General features: G+C 52.7%; 1 protein-coding gene across 2 annotated transcripts; it reads left to right on the plus strand.

The window, feature by feature from the left end:
• Nucleotides 1–19,205: 19,205 nt before the first annotated feature.
• LOC123113891 (non-specific lipid-transfer protein A) lies at nt 19,206–20,853 on the plus strand. 2 transcript variants are annotated; one of them, XR_006456282.1, is made up of 3 exons: nt 19,206–19,601; nt 19,712–19,831; nt 20,582–20,853. XR_006456282.1 is itself a non-coding variant. In XM_044535211.1 (2 exons), the coding sequence occupies exons 1-2, from the start codon at nt 19,222–19,224 to the stop codon at nt 19,719–19,721; spliced, it is 390 nt and encodes a 129-aa protein (XP_044391146.1). In that variant the 5' UTR covers nt 19,206–19,221; the 3' UTR covers nt 19,722–20,853. The 2 variants fall into 2 exon arrangements, 1 of the variants encoding a protein (XP_044391146.1); XM_044535211.1 differs by having other exon boundaries at nt 19,712–20,853.
• Nucleotides 20,854–24,085: the final 3,232 nt, after the last annotated feature.

Here is a 24,085-nt window from a genome sequence, read left to right on the forward strand (position 1 = left end):
GAGAATATCCGTGCCGCCCAGGCGGCGGCAGACGAGCTCGACAACTTCGAAGGCGAAGAGCGCCGCATAATGACGGAGCGAGTTCAGCAGCTCCTCGACGCGGCTGCCGCGCTGAATGGTGCCGGCTACCGCACCGAGGCGCCGCAGCGCCAAAACGACGGCCCACCGCCTCGCCGAGACCAAGGTGCGACGTCTCGGACGCCGACTGGCGGGGCCCGTGGGAAGAAGGACAAGGAGTCGGCTGTCAGCCACAGTCGGACTCACATCACCATCGAGCGCGACCAAGACGGCCGCCCCAAAGCGGTGGAACGGCGGGACGACTACCTGCCACCCTCTCCTCGCAGAGAAAGGTGAGTCTCCCCGCCGCCCGTGGAACATCCGACTCTCGGTGACCGCCTTGGCCGCCGAGAGGGGGTCGGAGAGAACGACACCCGCCACCAGATCGACCGACTCCACCGATCCCTGGCGCTGGAAGAAGAAGACGAGTTGGGTCCCCCCTGCTTCGGACCCCGCATCCAAGATGAGCCCTTCCCCAAAGGGTTCACGCTCCCCCGAGACACGCCCAAATATACTGGCACCGTGAAGCCAGAAGATTGGCTGATCGACTACTCCACAGCTGTCAACATAGCGAACGGCAACAAGCGTGTTGCCGTAAGATACGTCCCGCTCATGCTCCAGGGCTCGGCCCGGACATGGTTGAACAGTCTGAAGCCTCGCAGCATCAACAATTGGTTCGACTTCACCGAGGCTTTCATCCGCAACTTCATGAGCACGTACAAGCGACCTCCCAAGCCCCGCCAACTCTCCTTGTGCGTGCAAGGCCCTGACGAGCCTACTCGCGACTACCTCACGCGTTGGGGCGAACTCCGGAACTCCTGCGAGGGCGTGCACAAGGTGCAGACCATCGAGTACTTTACTGCCGGGTGCAGAGAAGGAACCCTCCTCAAGCACAAGCTGGTCTGCGACGAGCCGGAGACCCTCGATGAGCTGCTGATCACAGCAGACAAGTATGCCACGGCTGACTCCTCCATGAAGGCGGAGATTCGGGTCAGCACAACTGGCAAAGTCACCCCTCAGGCTCCAAGAACTCCGGCTGGAGACACCAGTCGGCGGCAACACCAGAATGACCAGAAGCGCAAAGCCCCGCAGCCGACTTCCAACAGTCGGCAAGTGGCAACAGCAGAGGACCAGCAGTTGGAGGGACCACCTCCGGCGAAGCGACAGAAGGGCGGCAAGTCCAACTGGCTGCCGGCTTTCTCCTACGAGCAGACTCTTGATGGTCCCTGCAAGTTCCATAGCGGCGCGAAGCCGTCCAACCACACCACCAGGAAATGTCATTGGCTGACCAGAATCGCCAAGGGGGACGGCTTGCCCCCTCCCCCTCCTGCTGGGCCGCCTCCTCCACAGCCGCCCCAGCAGCCGGCCGTCAGGCCAGTCGGCGCGATCCAAGACGAGTTCCCGGATGAACATGGAGCTTATGTGGTGTTCACCAGTGTAGCGGATGACCGACGCAGCAGGCACCAACAGCAGCAAGAAGTAAATGCAGTTGCATCAAGTACTCCAGAGTTCATGCATTGGTCCGAAAGGCCTATCAGTTGGAGCAGAGCTGATCACCCAGAGGTGATGCCGAGTCCAGGCTCCTACGCCTTGGTATTAGGCGCCACACTCGCCACCGATAGGCGGGCCGCTCGCTTCTCGCAAGTACTGATAGACGGAGGCAGCAGTATCAACATCCTGTACAAGGATACAATGGAGAAATTAGGAATCAAGCAAAGACAGCTTTAGAGCAGCCGGACTGTGTTCCACGGAATCATCCCTGGCCTTTCCTGCTCGCCAATCGGCAAGATCCTGATAGATGTCCTCTTCGGAGACAAGGATCATTTCCGCCGAGAGCCAATCTGGTTTGAGGTGGTGGACCTTGAAAGCCCATATCATGCATTGCTTGGCCGACCCGCCTTGGCCAAGTTCATGGCGGTCCCCCACTACGCCTACCTCAAGATGAAGATGCCGAGTTCCAAGGGAATCCTGACCGTGTCCGGCGACTACAGGAAGTCATTCGCTTGAGCGGCCGAAAGCAATCGGCTGGCCGAGTCCTTGGTGATCGCGGCTGAGAAACGGCTTCTTGATCGGGTCGTGGCGATGGCCGGCAAGCAGCCTGAGTTATCGCCCGCCCCAAGGAGTCGGAAGCAGAAGGATCATTCAAGCCGGCCAAAGAAACAAAGAAGATAAAGTTGGACCCGGAGCACCCGGAGAGGTACGCTGTCATGGGCACAGGCCTTGACAGCAAATAGGAAGGCGAGCTCGTCGATTTCCTCCGTGAGAATCGCGACATCTTCGCATGGTCTCCCAAGGACATGCCTGGTGTCCCAACGGAATTCGCCGAGCATAAATTACACGTCCGATCTGATATGAAGCCCGTCAGGCAGCCATTGCGCCGCCTGTCAGAAGAAAAAAGAAGAGCTGTTGGAGAAGAAATAGCCCGGCTCCTGGCAGCTGGCTTCATCATGGAAGTGTTTTTTCCAGAGTGGCTGGCAAACCCAGTACTGGTGCTGAAGAAGAACAAGCAGTGGCGGATGTGCATTGATTACACGAGCCTCAACAAAGCTTGCCCCAAGGACCCATTTGCTCTGCCGAGAATCGATCAGGTGATAGACTCCACAGCCGGATGCGAGCTGTTGAGTTTCCTAGACGCATATTCAGGATATCAGCAGATCAAGCAGAACCCGGCTGACAGACTGAAGACCGCCTTCATCACGCCGTTTGGGGCCTTGTGCTACCTGACCATGACGTTCGGCTTAAGAAACGCCGGCGCCACCTTTCAGCGTTGCATGCAGAAGTGCCTCCTGAAGCAACTCGGCAGAAATGCCCACGTCTATGTGGATGATGTAGTGGTGAAGACGGAGAAGCGTGGAACCTTGCTGGAGGACCTCAAGGAAACCTTTGAGAATCTGCGCCGATTCCAGATCAAGCTCAACCCAGAGAAGTGCGTTTTTGGAGTACCAGCCGGCCAGCTCCTCGGTTTCCTGGTCTCCGAACGCGGCATAGAGTGCAATCCTGTGAAGATCAAGGCCATCGAGAGGATGGAAGCACCCAGACGACTGTTAGATGTGCAGAAGTTCACCGGCTGTTTGGCATCCATCAGCCGATTCATCAGTCGGCTGGGCGAGAAGGCTCTCCCCTTGTATCAGCTCATGAAGAAGACGACCTTCTTTGAGTGGACTCCCAAGGCGGACGAGGCTTTTCTCCAACTAAAGAAGATGTTGACTACTCCCCCTGTGCTGGCGGCTCCGACTCCCAAAGAGCCCATGCTCCTATACATTGCCGCCACCAGCCGAGTAGTCAGCACAGTCATTGTAGTCGAGCGCAAGGAGGAAGGCAAGGCGCTACCTGTCCAGAGACCGGTATATTACTTGAGCGAGGTACTGTCGACCTCCAAGCAGAACTACCCCCATTACCAGAAGATGTGCTACGGCGTGCATTTTGCCGCCAAGAAATTGAAGCCTTACTTCCAGGAGCATCCAATCACTGTGGTCTGCACAGCTCCACTGGCCGAGATCATTGGAAGCCGAGATGCTTCTGGCCGAGTGGCCAAATGGGCCATCGACCTGGCCCCTACACCATCTACTATGAGCCCCGCACCGCCATCAAGTCACAAGCACTGGCCGACTTCCTCGTCGACTGGGCCGAGACCCAGTATCTGCCGCCAGTGCCCGACTCCACCCATTGGCGGATGCACTTCGACGGCTCCAAGATGCGCACCGGCTTGGGAGCCGGCGTCGTCCTCACTTCCCCCAAGGGCGACAAGCTCAGATATGCGCTGCAGATCCACTTCGCCGCCTCCAACAACGTGGCCGAGTACGAGGCGCTCATCCACGGGCTCCGGCTTGCCAAAGAACTCGGCATTCGCCGGATCCTGTGTTATGGCGACTCTGACTTGGTGGTCCAGCAATCATCTGGCGATTGGGACGCCAAGGACGCAAATATGGCGAGCTACCGTTTCCTCGTCCAGCAACTCAGCGGATACTTCGAGGGGTGCGAGTTCCTCCACGTGCCAAGGAACGACAACGACCAAGCAGACGCCTTGGCACGAATCGGCTCCACCCGCCAGGCAATACCATCTGGCGTCGCCCTCCGGCGCCTCCTCAAGCCTTCTATCAAGCCGTCACCAGAATCAGATTCAATCTTTGTGCCGGCTCCGCCTGAGGAAGACGGATCCGACTCCAAGAAACACACAGTCGAAGCCGGCCCGGGGACTTCAGAACCCGGCCCGGGGACTGCAGTGGCAAGATCGAAGACTCCAGAGCTCGGCCCGGGGACTGCTCCAGTCGGCCCCGGGACTTTGTCAAATCAGCAAGCGGCTGCGGACTCCAACCCGCCGCCTCCCAGCCCGGCCGCCCTTGTCCAAGTCGCACTAGTGGCAATTGAAGAAATAGCAGCACCTTCATGGGCCCAGCCCATCCTCAGGTTCTTAGTAAACAGAGAGCTGCCAACTGATGAAATCTTGGCTCGACAAGTGCAACGCCGAGCAGCAGCCTACACCATAGTCAACAGAGAGCTGGTCAGGCGCAGCGTTACCGGCGTCTTCCAACGCTGCGTCGAGGCAGAACAAGGCCAAGCAATCCTCAGAGACATCCATGAAGGCGAGTGCGGTCACCACGCGGCCTCCAGGGCACTCGTCGCCAAAGCCTTCCGGCACGGTTTCTTCTGGCCAACCGCCCTGGAAGAGGCCAAAGAATTAGTCCAAAAGTGCAAGGGGTGCCAGATTTTCCGTTCCAAGCCACTTCAGCCAGCTTCCGCACTCAAGACTATCCCCATCGCCTGGCCCTTTGCAGTCTGGGGTCTGGACATGGTGGGACCATTCAAGACGGCACGAGGTGGCTTGACTCACCTGCTTGTCGCAGTGGACAAGTTCACCAAGTGGGTGGAGGTGAAACCCATCAAGAAGTTGAATGGTCCGACTGCAGTGACCTTCATCGCTGACATCACAACTCGGTACGGCATCCCACACAGCATCATCACCGACAATGGCACGAATTTTGCCAAAGGCGCCTTGGCCCGTTTCTGCGCGACACAGGGCATCCGACTGGACTTAGCGTCCATTGCCCATCCGCAGTCAAACGGCCAGGTGGAGCGAGCGAACGGCCTCATCTTATCCGGCATCAAGCCTCGACTCGTCGTCCCGCTGGAGCGATCTGTCGGCTGTTGGCTTGAGGACCTGCCGGCCGTCCTCTGGAGTCTGCGCACGACTCCAAACAAGTCAACCGGCTTCACACCCTTCTTCCTCGTCTATGGTGCCGAAGCCGTCATCCCAACGGACATAGAGTTCGACTCCCCGCGAGTCACCATGTACACCGAGGAAGAAGCAGAAGAAGCACGTCAAGACGACGTCGATCTGCTGGAAGAAGGCCGGCTGTTGGCACTCATCCGGTCCAGCATCTACCAGCAGAGTCTGCGTCGATACTACAACAGGAAGGTCAGGACAAGATCTTTCCAAGAAGGCGACCTTGTGCTCCGGCTGATCCAGCGAACAGCCGGCCAGCACAAGCTGTCGGCACCTTGGGAAGGCCCCTTCATCATCAGCAAGGTGCTAGGAAACGACGCCTACTATCTGATCGACGCTCAGAAGCCCCGAGCGCGCAAGAGGGACGACTCCGGCAAAGAGACAGAGCGCCCGTGGAATGCAAATCTTCTTCGAAGATTTTACAGTTGATGCAGTATGTATCACACTACCCCTTTGTATTAAAGTACTAAGACTTTGGGCCCCCCGAGACGAGCTCGGGGATTGCCCTTTTTTGTTATCTGTATGATAAGAATTATGCCTTCGAGAACATTACTTTCATTACAAGCCGCTTGGCACCGGGCCAGACTAGTCGGCCCGGGGACTCGCCGCCTTGCGCTATGAGGAGCTTCCCGCAGTCAGACAAGTAGTGCGCGGTGCCCAATCCGCCTCCTGGCAAAGCCGCAGCTCGCAGAGCGACTGTGAGGCGAACAGGAGTGAGGAAGAACGGACGCCCACACGAAAAATGGCTAAGGACCTAAAAGCACGAACATAGCGTAAGACGGCCTCCAGCATTTCTGAGGCAGAAAGCCGACTCATGAGTAGCCGGCTCGCCGTCTTTATTAGCCTCTATCAAGGACGGCTGACTCTTGGGAAGTCGGCCCGTCGCTTTCTATCCGACTTGCTAAAGAAACTCTAAATGGCCAAGTACTTGCCTTCCCGAAGTAGCCAAGCACTTGACCCAGCGGCAGTCCGCAGAGCGGCTGTCCGACTGGCAAGGCAGCGACTAAAGCAAGGCGGCAAAGGGAAAAGCCTAAAGAGTAGTAAGCAAGGAAAGACGGAAATCGGATAAATATTTACATAGGCCCTTGGCCGAATCTTCGAATATAAGTTCAAGATACACCCCACTGGTGGAATTGTTCGAATCTAACAAAGTTTTCAAAAAGATTACTAAGACAGACAAGCAGAGGCGAAAAAGGCAGCCTAGGAGGCGGCATCCGGGATCGGAGGATCGGAGGAGACGGCGGTGTTAGGCGCCGGGGCAGTCGGCTGGGCGGTCTCGTCTTGATCGCCTCCGGCAGCAGTCGCCTTCTCTCGACGCGGCTCGTTGCTAGAGGCGCGGTCGAGCTGAGGCTGGCCGCCTGCTCCGTCTTCTGGCACCTCCGCCTCGCCTTCGTCCTCTGCCTCATCCTCCTCCTCGGTGCTGGAGTCGATCACCTCCGCTGAGTCCTCGCCATACTCCGGGTTCATCCCGAACCACTCTGGCGGCACTTCCTCGCCGCCTTCAGCTCGCTCGGGGACGAAGACACTGGTGTCCGTGTACTCGGCGATGGCCGCCGCACGCTCGATAAGGGCCCCTCCACGGCCTCTAGCTCGGCCTGGGCTTCTGACCAGAACGCGGCCAGACGGTCCAGGTCCAGCCCTGGATACCATGCCTTGACGAACTCCAAGGCCCGGCGCGCTCCGGCCCGGGCCGAGGAGCCCTTCCAGGCCTCAAGACGGCCGACAGCGACCTCCAGCCAGTCGGCAGTTCAGTTGGCGGTGCACAGAGCCGGCGTGCCTGGCCACAGGGCGGCAACCGCCTGGGCACCGGCACGCTGAAGACGGTGCATCAGCCGGTGAGCCGGACGAAGACGGGCTTCAATGCTCAGGAGCTGCTCATCGACGGTTCGGGGGGCATTAGCGGCGATCTCCTCACCGTTTGCCGTTCGCGCATAACGAGCAGCCTCGATGGCCAGAGGGACCGCCTGCGAGTGACCAGGGAAGAAGTCTGCCAAGACAAAAAAGAGGCAAGTCGAAAAATCAGAGGTCGGCCTGACACATAGTCGAAAGCCCAAAGAAACGAAAGAAACTTACCATCAACGATATCCTCGATCTCGTGGAAGCCGGAGGTCAGCATCGCCTCCCTGTCAGTCCAGAAGGAGCGCTCGCTCTCGAACTCGGCCAGGAGAGCAGCCTCCTTCTTCTCGGCCTTGTCCTGCGCCTTCTTGAGCAGCTCCTTCTGCTCGGCCAGCTCCGCCGCCAGCAGATCGCGCTCCGCGGCAAGCTTGCCGCACTCCTCCTCCTTGGCACGAGGGGCGGTATTGGCCTCGCCCAGCTGCTCCTGAAGAGCGGTGTTGTCTCCTAAAGAACGAAAGAAGAGACAAATAAGTCGCCAGCAAAGAAGATCGCCGGGAAGATCCGGCCCGACTGCTCAGCAGTCGGCCCGAATCTCGGGGACTACAGCCCGCGGGTGCGCCAGCGCGCCCCCGCGAAGAAGAAGAACTTACTCCGGTTTTCTGACAAGTCGGCAGCCCGCTTGCTTAACTCCTCAACATTACGGTTGAAGGCAGTGGCGCGGAGGTTGTGATACTCCTGCAATAAGTCATTGAAGACAAAGTTAGTATTTGGAACTCGTCAGAGGGAGTTCCGAACCGCCTGCTCAGCAGCCGTCCTGGAACTCGGGGACTACACCCAATGGGTGCGCTGGCGCGCCCCCACAGAGAAAAAACAAGAATCAAAAAGGGAAAGAAACTTACTCGGACGGCCGTTCGTGCGGCCAGATGCGCTCTGGTGCAGGCTTGAAGGGCGTCGCCTTCGGCCCGCAGCTTCGCCTAGACTTCCATAAGCAGTTGATTTAGCGGCCCGGTGCCGCCTCCGCGCAACCACCCGGTGGGTGCGGCGCTTGTGGCCTCATCGTCTAGGGTTGCCGAGCTGGCAGCTCCGGTCTCCCGAGGTCGCGGCGCCGAGGTCGCCCTCTCAAGACGGCGGCGCACCGGCGAGGCGACTTGGAGAAGCAGCCGCGCCTCGGCCTCGTCCATGACCGGCGGCTCCAACGGACCCACCGGCTGCTTGCCGTGCGGTCTTCCAGACGGCGGTGGAGGCGGCGGTGGCGGCACGAGAGTGTCCGACATAGAAGCCTCGCCGCCCTCCTTCTCCACGACGGGGTTCTCGGTGCCGGCCTCTCCAGTCTGCCCCGTGAACTCCGGAGGCGGCGGTGCAGACGACAGTGGGGGGACGAGCATCGCCGATCGGCGACGCGCGACCTCCTCGGCATGCCGTCTCGCCGCAAGGGCGGCTTCGGCGTCCTCCAGCTTCTTTTGGTCGGAGGCGGCCGCCCTGTCGGCCTCCGCCTTCTCCAGACGTTCGGCCTCCTCCTCCTCGCGCTTCTCCCGCGCATTTCGCTCCGTCGCCTCTCGGAGGTCGGCGGCAGGGTCGGCCCGCCGAGTGTTGGCGGACGTCTCTGCCGACCCCATGACGGAGGGGATGGCGACTCTCTCAAGGGAAAGAGGGGCCCTGAAGAAGAGCAGAGGGAGCATAAAAGAAAACTCGGACAAGATTCAACAAAGGAAATAAAAAAGCGTAAAGACTTACGCAGAGACTAACGGCGGCCTTCTCACTTCCCTTCGGAAGCGGTTGGCCTTCGCGGCCGCCTCCACCCGTCTAGTCGCAGCAGCCGCCCCCTTTATCTTCTTCAACTTGCCGCCAGGCGCACTCGGCCCGGCGTGACACCTCTTCAAACCGCCTTGGCCGGCGGAGGCACCGACCTTCGGCTAGTGGCGCGGGGCGACCTCCCCTTCGGCGTCGTCATCAGGCCAGTCGACGAAGGTGGCCGAGGGCCTGAAGTCGCCTTTCGCTCCTTCTCCCCCGCCTTCGGCGTCAGCTTCCATCGCCGCCGCCCCCAAGTCGGGATTGTCGACGTCGCTCTCCGCACGGTCGGGAACATACTCGCGGGGCTGTCTCGTGGTGCCGGCTGCGGGTTGCATAAGAGGATTCTGGCTCAGAAGAAACCAACAAGAGTCAGAAGCCGGAGTCGGACGCAAGGAAGACAAAACAATAAGGGGACGCGACTTACCACTGGTGGGGGGTTGTCGCGCGAGTATGGATCCTTGCCGAACTGCCAGTCCTCCTCGAACTCGCAGTGCGCGATATGGTTCACCAAGTTCGCCACCTCCTTGCGGGGCATCTCCTTGGTGCTCATCCGACTTGGGTCTCGGAGGCCGCTCATCTGACAGATCAGGTGAGGCCAACCTTGGAGCGGGAGAACTCGGCGCGCCACGAAGGCGGCCAGCAAGTCGGCCCCGATGAGACCCTCCGACTGTATCAAGACTCGGAGTCGCGCTACGGCGGCGGCTTTGGCGAGAGTCAGCGACTTGACTCGGTGAGACCAGCTGGGGAGCCTCCCAGTTAGGGGGGCGGCGTTGTAAGGCGGCAGGTTGACCCAGTCGCCGTCGGAAGCGAGGTTCTTCACGTAGAAGTACGAGCGCTGCCACATCTTCACCGACTTGATCAGCGTGATGGGAGGAAAGGGGTTGTCGGCCGTCGAGCGCCGCACCGCGATGTAGGCGCCGCACTGAGCCGGCACACCGGCGACGTGCGTGTCGAGCTTAGAAGAGAAGAATTCTCCCCACAACTCGATGGTGGGGAACGCTGAGGAAACCTTCGCACAGAGTGGCGAAGGCGGAGAGCAACACCACCGTGTTTGGAGTGAGGTGGTGCGGTTGAAGGCTGTGGAACTCCAAGAACGAGCGGAAGAAGCCGCTCGCCGGCAGCCCCAGGCCGCGCATGAGGTGCGAGCGGAAGATGACCCGCTTGCCCTCCTCCGGCGCCGGCCGGATCTCCCCCTCCGGCGCGGCACGGGCGCGCACGAGGTCCACGCTGGGGAGACGGCGTGTCCGGCAGAGGAACTCGATGTGTTCTTCTTCTACCTCCGAGCCGTCCCACACGCCGGAGCGCACGGCGGGGGCCGCGGCGGAGGAAGAGCTCATCACCGTGCTGTGGAGTGTTATTGCTCGACGGCGGAGGCAGGAGGGAGAGAAGGCAAGATGAGGCGGGGGAGCGGGGAAGAGGGGCACACGTGCTGTGCCGCTCCGCTCCCCCCCGCCTACTTATAGCCCTGTGGGCTGAGAAGCCAAGGGGGCGGGCGTGGGATTAACTGCGCACGATGCCCCACGCCGCCCCATGATTTATACCACGAAGTTACTGCGTGCAGTAACGACGTGGGAAAACCAACCGTCCACGGCCGCAACGGATCCGTTCGTATGCCGAGGAACGGTAGTGGCGGGACCCGCCTGACGGCCCGTCCCGTCACGCGCGTGGGCAGGCAGACTGTCCTCTCCACATGGCGCCACGCGATTGGACCGCCCTGATGGCTGCGGGGAAGCGTATCAGGCACGCCGCCTGATTTCCCGCCGCGACTTTCGAGCTACGGCTCTTTGCTAAACATCCGACTCTCGACAGTCGGCCCAAGGGAAGACGGCAGCCGAGTTCCAGAGTCCGCTCCTGGAAGGTTAAAACTGTTGAAGCCCCACAATGCAGCATCCGCAGGGCTCCACCAGCTTCGGGGATTACTGTCGGAGTAATGGGCCACGGGTAGGCTAACCCGTGTTCCAGGACCTTTCAAGACATCGGGGCAGGCCGTGCCCCTCAGGCCGAGTCCCAGACGGCGACCCCAAGACAAGCCGAGTCCCAGACGACGACTCCAAGACAAGCCGACTTCAAGCTGGCGACCTCCAGAGAGGCCGACTCTGGAGAGTCGGCCCGTGACTCCTCCCTCATCACGAAGTACGATGCGGGGTACGGTCACGGCGTGGCCGTTCCCCCCTGCTTACGAAGGGCCGGCATGGCTATAGTGAGCCGTATCGCTGGAAGATCTCCGATGAGGCGCGGCACTGTTGCCATGCCTGCCCTAACCTCAGCCACAGTGCGCAGTACACTGTGCCCATGACGCCGGCCTGTACGACCCGAAGGCGGCAGGGCCACCTGTCAGTGGGTGGGCCGAAGGCGGCCTGGGCGCCCCGAAGACGGACATGTGGGAGTCGGCCTCCCTGGAGTCGGCCGACTCCTCCCGAGGGCCCCACGAGCCATTAACCAGATAGGATGGGGAATGGCGACAGTGATCGCCTGATAGACGGCGGCACTGTTGCCACGACCCAATGACCGAGCCTGCATCATCAGGAGTGCCGCTACAGTATCAAGCCTGTCCGCGGGACCCGCCAGTCGGCGGGCCCTAGAAGCCGGCGGGAAGGACGGTGGCTTGAGAGACAGACGGCTGGGACCCGCGCCCAGCCGGATTACTATTGTACCCCCGGGGGGTAGGCCTATATAAACCCCCCAGGGCACCCATGCAAAGGGTTCGGCCCTGAATAGAGATAGACCAGATAGCACAGGGAGGAGAGAGCTAGCCTTGCCCTGTCCTGCCTCCCGAAACAGCTCCAGAAGCACCATTGTAGTCACCTTGCCTTAGTGATCATGCGGAGACCCCGCAGAGCAGTAGTAGGGGTGTTATCTCCTAGGAGAGCCCTGAAGCTGGGTAAGTTCCGCCGGCGTGCATGTCTTCGCCTCATCCCTCTTCCAGGCACCGGCGACGTTCTACTCGCTCCCAGCATGATAAGCCATCCTTTGGCATATGTCGTATCCAACCCCCGACATCGACCGTGAAACAAGTAACCCCGAGACGACTCAATATTAGCAGACAAGTATAGCTGTGCAGCCTTTTGGTGGTTGAGATTCATGGTGCGTGTTTTTGGGGAAAAATACTCAAAAATCACCTTCCAGAGTTTCAAAAATTTCCGAAAAGAATGCACATTCACATATGGATGCATACTACTTGTGTGAAATTTTTCATAAGAAAATACATTGATAGGCGAGCTACACAACACATGACAAATTTGCGATTTTGAAAACATGAAAAGTGCATGTACTGCTGACTAAAAAACATAGTAGCGGTTTTCACTTTTTGTGTATGTAGCTCGCGTGTCAATGTATTTTCTCACGAAAAATTGCACACATGTAACATGCATTCATATGACGGTGTGAACCTTTTTCACAATTTTTTGAAACTTTGAAATGCAATTGTTGGATTTTTAAAACAAACGGGGCTCATGGAGCTGGAGAGATGGAAAAATACTTGCCTTCGCATTGGCGCCCGAGGCCATCATCGTCGGGATCGCTTTATTCCCTCGCGCCATCTTTCCCATGGCATGGCCAGCCAAAACCCTCCCTGCGCATCCGATTCCCCTCTCTTCTTTTCTTTCTCTAGCTACAAACTCGTTTCTTTCCCATCATGAAGAGATTCATTTGATTTGATTGAGACAGACGTTCTGAGGTCCATCGGTCGTGGAAATGAGGATCATGGTGTGGACGCTGCGGGGGGACCGGGTGGCGCTGGACGTGGACGGCGCGACCACGACCGTGGCGCAGGCCAAGGGCATGGTCATGGCCCGGGAGCGCGTCCCCGTGGCCATGCAGCGCCTCTTCTTTGCCGGCTGCCACCTCGACGACGACAACCGGACGCTCGCCGGCTACGGTGTCCAGCATGACTCCGTCCTCTTCCTCGGCCTCCGCCTCCGCGCTGCCGACACAACTCCGTGCCAGTACGTGCGCGTTGCTCTGCTCTGTCATAGAGAAATTCCTTTCTTTTCCGGTGAGAGATGTTCTTCTGACACGATCGATCGATGTGCTCGCGCGTAGGGGCGGACCCAGGACAAAAATGATCCGGTGTCCCATGTCCATCACATGTGTGGATATCAAGTAGTAATATACATTAATAGTAACACACATAAGAATAAAATCTACGTGCAAGACCATTGAAGGTATTATTCAAATAAACAGAGTAACCATTATTCTCCTTAAATGAATAACCGTATTGCGATAGACATAATCCAATCATGTCTATGCTCAACGCAAACACCAAATAACAATTATTTACGTTTAACACCGATCCTGATGGTAGAGGGAGCATGCGATGTTTGATCACATCGACCTTGGAAATACTTCCAACACATATCGTCACCTCGCCTTTAGCTAGTCTCCGTTTATTTCGTAGCCTTTTATTTCGAGTTACTAACACTTAGCAACTGAACCGGTATCTATTACCATGGTGCTACTAGGAGTACTAGTAGAGTACACATTAATATAATTTATATCCAATATACTTCTGTCGACCTTGCCTGCCTTCTTATCTACCAAGTATCTAGGGTAATTCTGCTCCAGTGACCGTTCCCCTTGTTACAGAAGCACTTAGTCTCGGGTTTGAGTTCAACCTTGGGTTTTTTCACTAGAGCAGCAACTGATTTGCCATTTCATGAAGTATCCCTTCTTGCCCTTGCCCTTCTTGAAACTAGTGGTTTCACCAACCATCAACAATTGATGCTCCTTCTTGATTTCTATTTTCGCGGCGTCAAACATCGCGAATATTTCAAGGATCATCATATCTATCCCTGATATATTATAGTTCATCATGAAGCTCTAGCAGCTTGATGGCAATGACTTTGGAGAAACATCACTATCTCATCTGGAAGACCAACTCCCACTCGATTCAAGTGATTGTTGTACTCAGACAATCTGAGCACAAGCTCAACGATTGAGCTTTTCTCCCTTAGTTTGCAGGCTAAGAAAATCGACGGAGGTCTTATACCTCTTGACGTGGGCACAAGCCTGAAATCCAAATTTCAGCCCTCGAAACATCTCATATGTTTCGCGACATTTTGAAATCATCTTCGGTGACTCAATTCTAAAGCGTTTAACATTACTGAACTATCACGTAGTTATCAAAACGTGTATGTCAAATGTTCGCAACATCCACAGACGACGTTCGAGGTTCAGCACACCGAGCGGTGCATTAAGGACATAAGCCTTCTACGCAGCAATGAGGACAATCCTCAGTTTACGGACCCATTCCTCATAATTGCTACTATCAACTTTCAACTAAATTTTCTCTAGGAACATATATAAAATAGTAGAACTAAAGCTCGAGCTACGACATAATTTGCAAAGACCTTTTGACTTTGTTCATGATAATTAAGTTCATCTAATGAACTCCTACTCAGATAGACATCCCTCTAGTCATCTAAGTGATACATGATCCGAGTCAACTAGGCCGTGTCCGATCATCACGTGAGACGGACTAGTCATCATCGGTGAACATCTTCATGTTGATCGTATCTACTATACGACTCATGTTCGACCTTTCAGTCTCTCGTGTTCCGAGGCCATGTCTGTACATGCTAGGCTCGTCAAGTCAACCTAAGTGTTTTGCATGTGTAAATCTGTCTTACACCCATTGTATGTGAACGTTAGAATCTATCACACCCGATCTTCACGTGGTGCTTTGAAACAACGAACTTTCGCAACGTTGCACAGTTAGGGGGAACACTTTCTTGAAATTATTATGAGGGATCATCTTATTTACTACCGTCGTTCTAAGCAAATAAGATGCATAAACATGATAAACATCGCATGCAATGAAATAGTGACATGATATGGCCAATATCATTTTGCTCCTTTTGATCTCCATCTTCGGGGCTCCATGATCATCATCGTCACCGGCATGACACCATGATCTCCATCATCGTGATCTCCATCATCGTGTCTCCATGGAGTTGTCTCGCCAACTTATTACTTCTACTACTATGGCTAACGGTTTAGCAATGAAGTAAAGTAATTACATGGCGTTATTCAGTGACACGCAGGTCATACAATAAATAAAGACAACTCCTATGGCTCCTGCCGGTTATCATACTCATCGACATGCAAGTCGTGATTCCTATTACAAGAATATGATCAATCTCATACATCACATATATTTCATTCATCACATCCTTCTTGGCCATATCACATCACATAGCATACCCTGCAAAAACAAGTTAGACATCCTCTAATTGTTGTTTGCATGTTTTACGTGGCTGCTATGGGTTTCTAGCAAGAACGTTTCTTACCTACGCAAAACCACAACGTGATATGCCAATTGCTATTTACCCTTCATAAGGACCCTTTTCGTCGAATCCGATCCGACTAAAATGGGAGAGACTGACACCCGCTAGCCACCTTATGCAACAAGTGCATGTCAGTCGGTGGAACCTATCTCACGTAAGTGTACGTGTAAGGTCGGTCCGGGCCGCTTCATCCCACAATACCGTCGAAACAAGATAGGACTAGTAACGGTAAGCATATTGAACAAAATCAACGACCACAACAACTTGTGTTCTACTCGTGCATAGAATCTACGCAATAGATCTAGCTCATGATGCCACTGTTGGGGAACGTAGCAGAAATTCAAAATTTTCTACGCATCACCAAGATCAATCTATGGAGATTCTAGCAACAAGAGAGATAGGGAGTGCATCTTCATACCCTTGAAGATCGCTAAGCGGAAGCATTACAAGAACGCGGTTGATGGAGTCGTACTCGCGACGATTCAAATCGCGGAAGATCTGATCTAGCGCCGAACGGACGGCGCCTCCGCGTCCAACACACGTACAGCCCAGGGACGTCTCCTCCTTCTTGATCCAGCAAGGGGAGAGGAGAAGTTTAGGGAGAGATCCAGCAGCACGACGGCATGGTGGTGGAGCTTGCAGTTCTCCGGCAGGGCTTCACCAAGCACTACCGAGGAGGAGGTGGAGTTGGAGAGGGGGAGGGCTGCGCCAGGGGCAAGGGTGAAGCTCCCATGCGTCTCCCCACTATATATAGGGGTGGAGGGGGCTGGTTTCTTGCCCTCCAAGTCCATTGGGGCATTGGCAAAGGTGGGAGGAAAGAAATCCCATCATTTCCTTCCCCACCGATTGTTATCCCCCCTTTTTAGGGATCTTGATCTTATCCCTTCGGGATATGATCTTATTCCTTTTAAGGGGGGATCTTGGTGCACCTTGACCAAGGGTGTGGGGCCTTGTCCCGACTACCCACGTTCATGTGGGTCCCCCCATGCAGGTGGGCCCCACTCCGGAACCTTCTAGAACCTTCCCGGTACAATACCAAAAAATCCCGAACATTTTCCGGTGGCCAAAATAGGACTTCCCATATATAAATCTTTACCTCCGGACCATTACGGAACTCCTCGTGACGTCCGGGATCTCATCCGGGACTCGGAACAGCATTCGGTAACTACACACTATTTCCCATAACAACTCTAGCGTCACCGAACCTTAAGTGTGTAGACCCTACGGGTTCGGGAATCATGCAGACATGACCGAGATAGCTCTCTGGCCAATAACCAACAGCGGGATCTGGATACCCATGTTGGCTCCCACATGTTCCACGGTGATCTCATCGGATGAACCACGATGTCAAGGATTCAAGCAATCCCGTATACAATTCCGTTTATCAATCGGTATGTTACTTGCCCGAGATTCGATCGTCGTTATCCCAATACCTTGTTCAATCTCGTTACCGGCAAGTCACTTTACTCGTTCCGCAATGCATGATCCCGTGACTAACTACTTAGTCACATTGAGCTCATTATGATGATGCATTACCGAGTGGGCCCAGAGATACCTCTCCGTCTCACGGAGTGACAAATCCCAGTCTCGATTCGTGCCAACCCAACAGACACTTTCGGAGATACCCATAGTGCACCTTTATAGCCACCCAGTTACGTTGTGACGTTTGGCACACCCAAAGCATTCCTAGGTATCCGGGAGTTGCACAATCTCATGGTCTAAGGAAATGATACTTGACATTAGCAAAGCTTTTAGCAAACGAACTACACGATCTTGTGCTATGCTTAGGATTGGGTCTTGTCCATCACATCATTCTCCTAATGATGTGATCCCGTTATCAATGACATCCAATGTCCATGGTAAGGAAACTATGACCATCTGTTGATCAACGAGCTAGTCAACTAGAGGCTCACTAGGGACATGTTGTGGTCTATGTATTCACACATGTATTGCGGTTTTCGGTCAATACAATTATAGCATGAATAATAAACAATTATCATGAACAAGGAAATACAATAATAACCATTTTATTATTGCCTCTAGGGCATATCTCCAACATTCAGATCTGAACCTATTATGTTTTCATGAATATATGTGAGTTCTTGATCCTATCTTGCAAGTCAATAGTCACCTACTATATGTTATGATCCGGCAACCCGAAGTGACAATAATCGAGACCACTCCCGGTGATGACTGTAGTTTGAGGAGTTCATGTATTCACTAAGTGTTAATGCTTAGGTCCGGTACTCTACTGAAAGGAGGCCTTAATATTCCTTAGTTTCCAATAGGACCCTGCTGCCATGTGAGGGTAGGACAAAAGATGTCATGCAAGTTCTTTTCCATAAGCACATATGACTATATTCGGAATACATGTCTACATGACATTGATGAACTGGAGCTAGTTCTGTGTCACACTATGTTATATTGCATGATGAATTGCATCCGGCATAATTATCCATCATTGAACCATTGCCTGCGAGTTTTTCACATATTGATCTTTGCTAGTTGCTTCTTTGTTGCCATTATTACGATTGCTACAAAACTGCTACTGTTACTTTTGCCGCCGTTACCGTTACTTCCATACTACTTTGCTACTAAATACTTTGCTGTAGATATTAAGTATTTCAGGTGTGGTTGAATTGACAACTCAACTGCTAATACTTGAGAATATTCTTTGGCTCCCCTTGTGTCTAATCAATAAATTTCGGTTGAATATTCTATCCTTGAAAACTGTTGCGATCCCCTATACTTGTGGGTTATCAAGACCTTTTTCTGGCGTCGTTGCCGGGGAGTATAGCTCTATTCTTCGAGTCACTTGGAATTTATATCTGTTGATCACTATGAGGAACTTGAAAGATGAAAGAACCAAGTTTTTTCCCTCTACTACGAGGGAAGGTAAGGAATTGCCATCTAGCTCTGCACTTGATTCTCCTTCTGTTATGAGTAAATTTGCGACACCTACACATGCACCTGCTATGATTCTGATATGTCGCGTGTTATTGATGATGCCACTTCTGCTATGCATGATGCTTATGATGATACTACTTCTCTATTTGATAATACTGTGACATTAGGTGAATTGCTAGGGTTAGAGAGAATAAAATTATTGAAACTGATGATATTAATGAAAGCGATGATGAAGATTCTCCCCTTAAATATGAATTGCATGTTGTACTTGAGGGTTATGTTATGGATGAAGAAACTGATAGAGACTTTGTTGCTTGCAATGATAGATATAATCTTAAAAAACTGTTAGTTAAGCTGAAAGAAATTTTTTTGAATGCTAGAATGAAATATGACCCTACTTTTACTACTTCACTTATCTGTGTTACTGATAAGGATTATGATTTCTCTGTCGATCGTGTGTTACTGTTGTACCTGAGGGTTATGCTATGGACGTCTGGGATGTGACCGGCCAAAATTAGGGCCAGTTCATCAGTGCCCCCAAAATTTATAGGCCGTATGCCCGTATAAATTGTAATGGGGTAAGGAGGACTCTATTCATTCCATAATACAAGAGCGTTTTTGATACTAGTGTCCTATAATATAAGAGCGTTTTTAACAGTCAAACGCTCTTATATTATGGTTCTGATGGGGTAATAAATGGTAAGGAAAAGCCAAGTGTTCTGAATCGCCGATGAATGTATGACAAAGAACAGCTACACAAGGTACGCTCACTTGCACGAGAAGCGCGGAAAAGCTGACGCGAGCTGGCGCACTGAGATCGTTATGAATACTCCATTGGCAGCAGATCAATTAAGCCAAGGTGGGCGTTGCAGTTGCACCGGCACAGTGCGGCGCTCATTGAGTAGGCCGGCGAGCGCCTTCTACTCGATCAGGGTCTCCGATTTAATAAGCCTCCGGGGAGCGGTTACGAGAAGAGCACCCAAAGCGGCAACGAGTACGCGGCGAGCGGCATGGCGCATTCAGGTGCTCCACCAACCTTCCTGACCTCCTCGCCCTATACATATGTCTACAGCACTCTCTCCAGCCCACGCATCGTTCGTCGAGAGCGTAGAGTACAGCACGATGGCGCCTAGCACTCGTAGGGCCAATGCCATCCTCGTCGTGGTGATGCTCCTCGCGGCTGCCATGGCAGCGCTGGCAGCCGACGTGCTGGTCGCCGAGGCGGCGGCTGAGGTGTCGTGCGGGGACGCGGTGAGCGCGCTGATCCCGTGCGGGTCGTTCCTGGTGGGCGCCGTCGCCGGGGCGCCGAGCGAGAGCTGCTGCCGCGGCGCGCAGGGGCTGCGGAGGACGGCGGGCACGCCAGGCGCGCGGCGCGCGCTCTGCAGGTGCCTGGAGCAGTCCGGCCCGTCCTTCGGCGTGCTCCCGGACCGCGCCCGGCAGCTACCCGCGCTCTGCAAGCTCGGCATCTCCATCCCCGTCAGCCCCCACACCGACTGCGACAAGTAAGCCCTCGCACCACTTGCGGAGTGCACTGGGGATTTTGCATGCATGGAAAAATGCTAGCTCGATCGTCAAACTTGTTGATTCACATGGCGCATTTGCATGCATGCAGGATACAGTGAGCGACCGATCGGCGGGCGAACTGATGGTCCGACGCATGCACGCGGGTGGCGTGAAGTGATGGCACGAAGTGTTCGATGGAGGAGTTCATGGCTGAATAAATTGCTAAACAGTATAACACAGCTACCTAGAACCCCTCACAGCGATTTAATATTTCTGGCCGTCAGATCAGGCTAATGACGTTCGAGATGGGTCTATCCTGCCACAAGGTGCCTATGGTCGTTTTGGCTCACCGTAGCAGGCCGCTGCTCCGCATAGCGATCTGGGAATCCTCTCATTAATCAGGCCGGCTGAACGGGACAACCTACGTAGGCCCAAAAATGGATGGTTGAGGCCCATAGCGTTCATCCCTTGCCTCTTCGTCTCTCCGGAACCGGCGTTCTTCATGCGTTCCTCAGCGCTGCCGCGACGCGATATGTGGCTGTTGTTCTGCTCATCTCCTCAGATCCTCGACTTATGAATCAGCCTAGGTCCTTTCTTCTTTTCACCAATACGGCGATCGTCTCCTCTGGATCTGGTCCGCGAGCTGCTTAGTTTCAACCATGCGGCACCGACCCACGCTGTCAGTGTCCTTCTCCAGCTTTCCTCGGCGTGCATGGGCCTCCATGTTGTTCCCTGTTTCCCATAGATGAGGAGACGAATTGTTCAATGTATAATCTGTCATCTAGGAGCAGGGAGTGGCTTGGCGATGATACAAAGAGTTGTCAAGCGGTGACCAACATGTCCACTTGACTTTCCTTTCTTTTTTTGGGTTTTATGTTGGTCCACCCCTGTTGCTTCACTCCTCGTTGAGCTCTTTCAGTGTTTTCTTAGAACCCTGTTCGATCTTTTAATATGCCTTTTCTGATTTGCCTTTTAGCAGGTTTCAGAGTTTGCGTAATTTAGAACAGAATCATCAAACAAGTGAAGACTGAAGAACGGAGCACCTGATATTGGAAAAGTCCAACCTTATGTCAAGTTCCTGATAGTAAAGTTTCAGGTTGCAAACCGTGCTCAAAAGATAGAGAGCTAAATCCAAGGGTAAGCCATCACATTTTGAAACCAATGATCAAACTGGAGCCATCGCTCAACATTTGTACCAATTTCACTTGCCTTCAGAAGATCTGGTACAACATGAATTTGTTTTTCCCTCGAGACCCTTTTGTTCCCATGATTTATTTATTTATGCTGAAAACAATGTGTTGATTGCAGCTTGAAGGAAGTGTTTATTCTCTACTTGTACACACATAAATTCATGGTCGGTCATGTAGGCAAAACCGATCTGAAAAGATAAAATTATTCGTGGTAATATTATGATGAAACTATTTTGTGTGAGAAGAGAACTACTGTGACGAAACTTGTACTGCAGGTACCTTTCCGTTTCCGACAACATTCTTATAGGTGGAAAGGGAAGAAACGACGATGACAGAATTATCAATGAAATATTTTCCCGTTAAATGATGCAAAATGTCATGCCATCACATCATATACTTTGACTACTTCGGAGAGTAACATATCTAATTTTCCCTGCAAAGATAGTATTTTATTTGGATTGCCATTTTCTTCACACATTCTGACTTGAAGGAATGGGTCATGAAACTATATAAGGGAATCAAAACGTTGTGGTCCTTTTTCTTGAATCAGTTGGAGTAATGAAAAAAATCCATTCAAGGAACGGAATTTATAGGAACCATGTCAACTCACTGTATTGGAAAAATCTTGGTAACTATGTATATATTCTGTAGTTCTATAGAGAAGATAGCCAATTATTTGGAGACATTCCAACCAAGAACTCATCTTGAGAGTTGGACTATGTGCAAGAGCAGATGTTAGCTTCAGAAGATAGTCTCTAGATTATTTTTTCTTAGATCGGAGTTTGTACATTTTTTGCTCTGGTCAGTTCTCTGTTAAATCTCTTTATCAATATATTATTGCTAGGAGAGTAGTGTTCCCTTTTAAGTTTCTCTGGAAACTAAAGGTACCTTTGAAAATGAAGGCTTTTATATGGTTAGTTATCAAAGGGAGGATCCTGACCAAGGACAACTTGTGTAAAAAAGGCTGGAAAGGCACCAACAAATGTGAATTTTGTGTTGCCAATGAATGTATTGATCATCTGTTTTTCACTTGCTCTTTTGCTCGGTTTTTATGGAATGTAGTTGGGAGTGCTTTGGGAAATCCCCAAACACCCCTATCATTCTTTGACTTTTGCCAGAATTGGCTTCCATATTATACAGGGAAAGATAGAGTGGTTATAGCTATTGGTACGGCTACTTTGTTGTGGTCGATCTGGAAAGCTAGAAGTGAATCTTGCTTTCAAAGTTCTTTACCTAAAGATCCTACTGACATAATCTTCTCCTTATGTTCTGTGTCGGATTCATGGGGTGTGCTACAGAAAAGAGGAGTGCAAAAAACTCTTAAGGAAGTGACCAAGAGGTAGGTCCAGATAGTGAGGGACATCTTCAAGTGTGCTTACGGCCGGGGCCCTGCTATACGGAGACTCTGTTGAGCAAGTGTTGAAAGATGTAGCATTTGCGATGATCCTCTCTTGTTCTTTTGCTATAGCACCCTGTAGGTGCAGAGTCTGGTATCTTCAGGTTGTAGGAGTTTATTTCTCCCTGATGCAAATTGTTAGGCAACATATGGAGCGACGGAGCTTTGGGAGTGTTCTTTCGCTGTAGCATCCCGTAGGTGCAGTTTGAAGTGCCTCAAGATGTAGGAGTAGGTCTTCCTGGTGCATATGTTAGGCATCGAAAGTTAAGTTTGTATAAGACTTGATTTGTATGCTGTGTAATGAAAATGGGGGCCGTGTGGCCCCTATGATCGAAAAAAATGTTTGAACAGGAAAATCATGAACACAAACGCAATTATGTGATCTGTGGATCAATTCTAATTATCGGTTGATGATTATACCACGCCAACTATATCAAAATATTGTTATTTGAATCAATGAAATTTCATCAAATATTTTTATCATCCAAACTTTCTTTATTGTTTCTATTTTTTTAGGATGAACGGGTGCGGCAACGCGCACCTCCATGGTCTAGTAGTACCTGTATTTCGCCTGCCCTGCTACTACTGTAGTCATGGTTGAATAATGGATTGGTCTCCACTATTAATCTTTCGCATTCGTACGTACCTAACTGGATTGCAAACCTATTCACGTATCTCTCCTTAAAACCCGCACCCAAGGAATTACCACAACTCGCATAAGAATGTTGCTACCCGAAACAGTTCATCCACGCACAAATATCACATTCATATTTGTGTCGTGGAGGCTGAGAGAAGGGACGTCGACAATGACATACGGCAGAGCAATGCTACACGTACGAAAACTTACGCAATGCACACTTCAATTGCTAAAAAACCTCCTGGACAAATGCACAAACGATGAGCTCGAGGTCGACGGAGCGAGATAGCCGGAGGGCACGCGCCATTGTTGCTTCTCGCCGGAGTCAACGACGTCTGTGGAGCTGGGCTTGCCGGTGGTCGACCGGTTCGCTTCTGAGCTTGAGAGGGGTGAGATGGGGTGATCGAACGGCTGCGCGCAGGGTGATGGTGGGGCTGGCGAGGCGACCGACCCAGGCACGCGATCGATTGGCCGACGCCCAGGGCCCAGCATCGTCCTTGCCGTTTGCGTTACCAGCAGCCGAACCAAACACGTAGTGGTGTTCCATATAGTCCGTCTCAAAATGTAAACTACAACGCGATCGGGGCACCGCCGCCTCTTCATCAAACGCCCACAACCACAACCACAACGGCGGAAGCCGCGAGAACGCCGAGAAGGGACGCTGCGACGGGCGACGGCGCAAGAACGTAGGGAACTAGTAGACCTAGCTAGAAGCCAGTAGCCACGTACATAATAATGGAAAGGATAGCAAATTAACTACTCGATCTGACGGCCGGATGTAATCCTGACGCCTATGTATAACCTAGCGATCAGCGATGCTTTGGGCCTTTGGGTTGGGAAGTTGGCATGCTAGGCCATTAGCGCTAAATAAACGTATAACTACGACTATACGACAGTCGACAGGTCAGCCAGATATACATATATGTCTAAACTACTATACTTAGAACCTAACGAAACCTATTAGGGCGTCTCCAATAGTTGTAAGATAGGTGTTGGTAAATTTGCCACCTAGGACATAGTGATGATGTGGCATGTGTTAAATGTGGAGAGAGAGCAAAGTTGTATGTAGATTAACCAACAACCTTTGCACAAGCTCCAAGGTGAAATAGAGAGCAATCACATTTATTTTCTCACCATCTATTGGACATCTTACATACAACCCATTGGAATAGTTGTATGATAGCTTGTTGGTTGATGATATGGATATTTTACCAACAAGACTAACATACAACCTGTTGGAGATGCCCTTAGGGGGGCGAG

This window comes from Triticum aestivum, chromosome 5B (genome assembly GCF_018294505.1).
Source record: "Triticum aestivum cultivar Chinese Spring chromosome 5B, IWGSC CS RefSeq v2.1, whole genome shotgun sequence".
In the NCBI taxonomy this organism is placed as follows: Eukaryota; Viridiplantae; Streptophyta; class Magnoliopsida; order Poales; family Poaceae; genus Triticum; species Triticum aestivum.

Bases quoted from the DNA above. Each gene is read 5' to 3' on its own strand.
- LOC123113891 (XM_044535211.1), top strand. From the start codon at position 19,222: ATGGCGCCTAGCACTCGTAGGGCCAATGCCATCCTCGTCGTGGTGATG.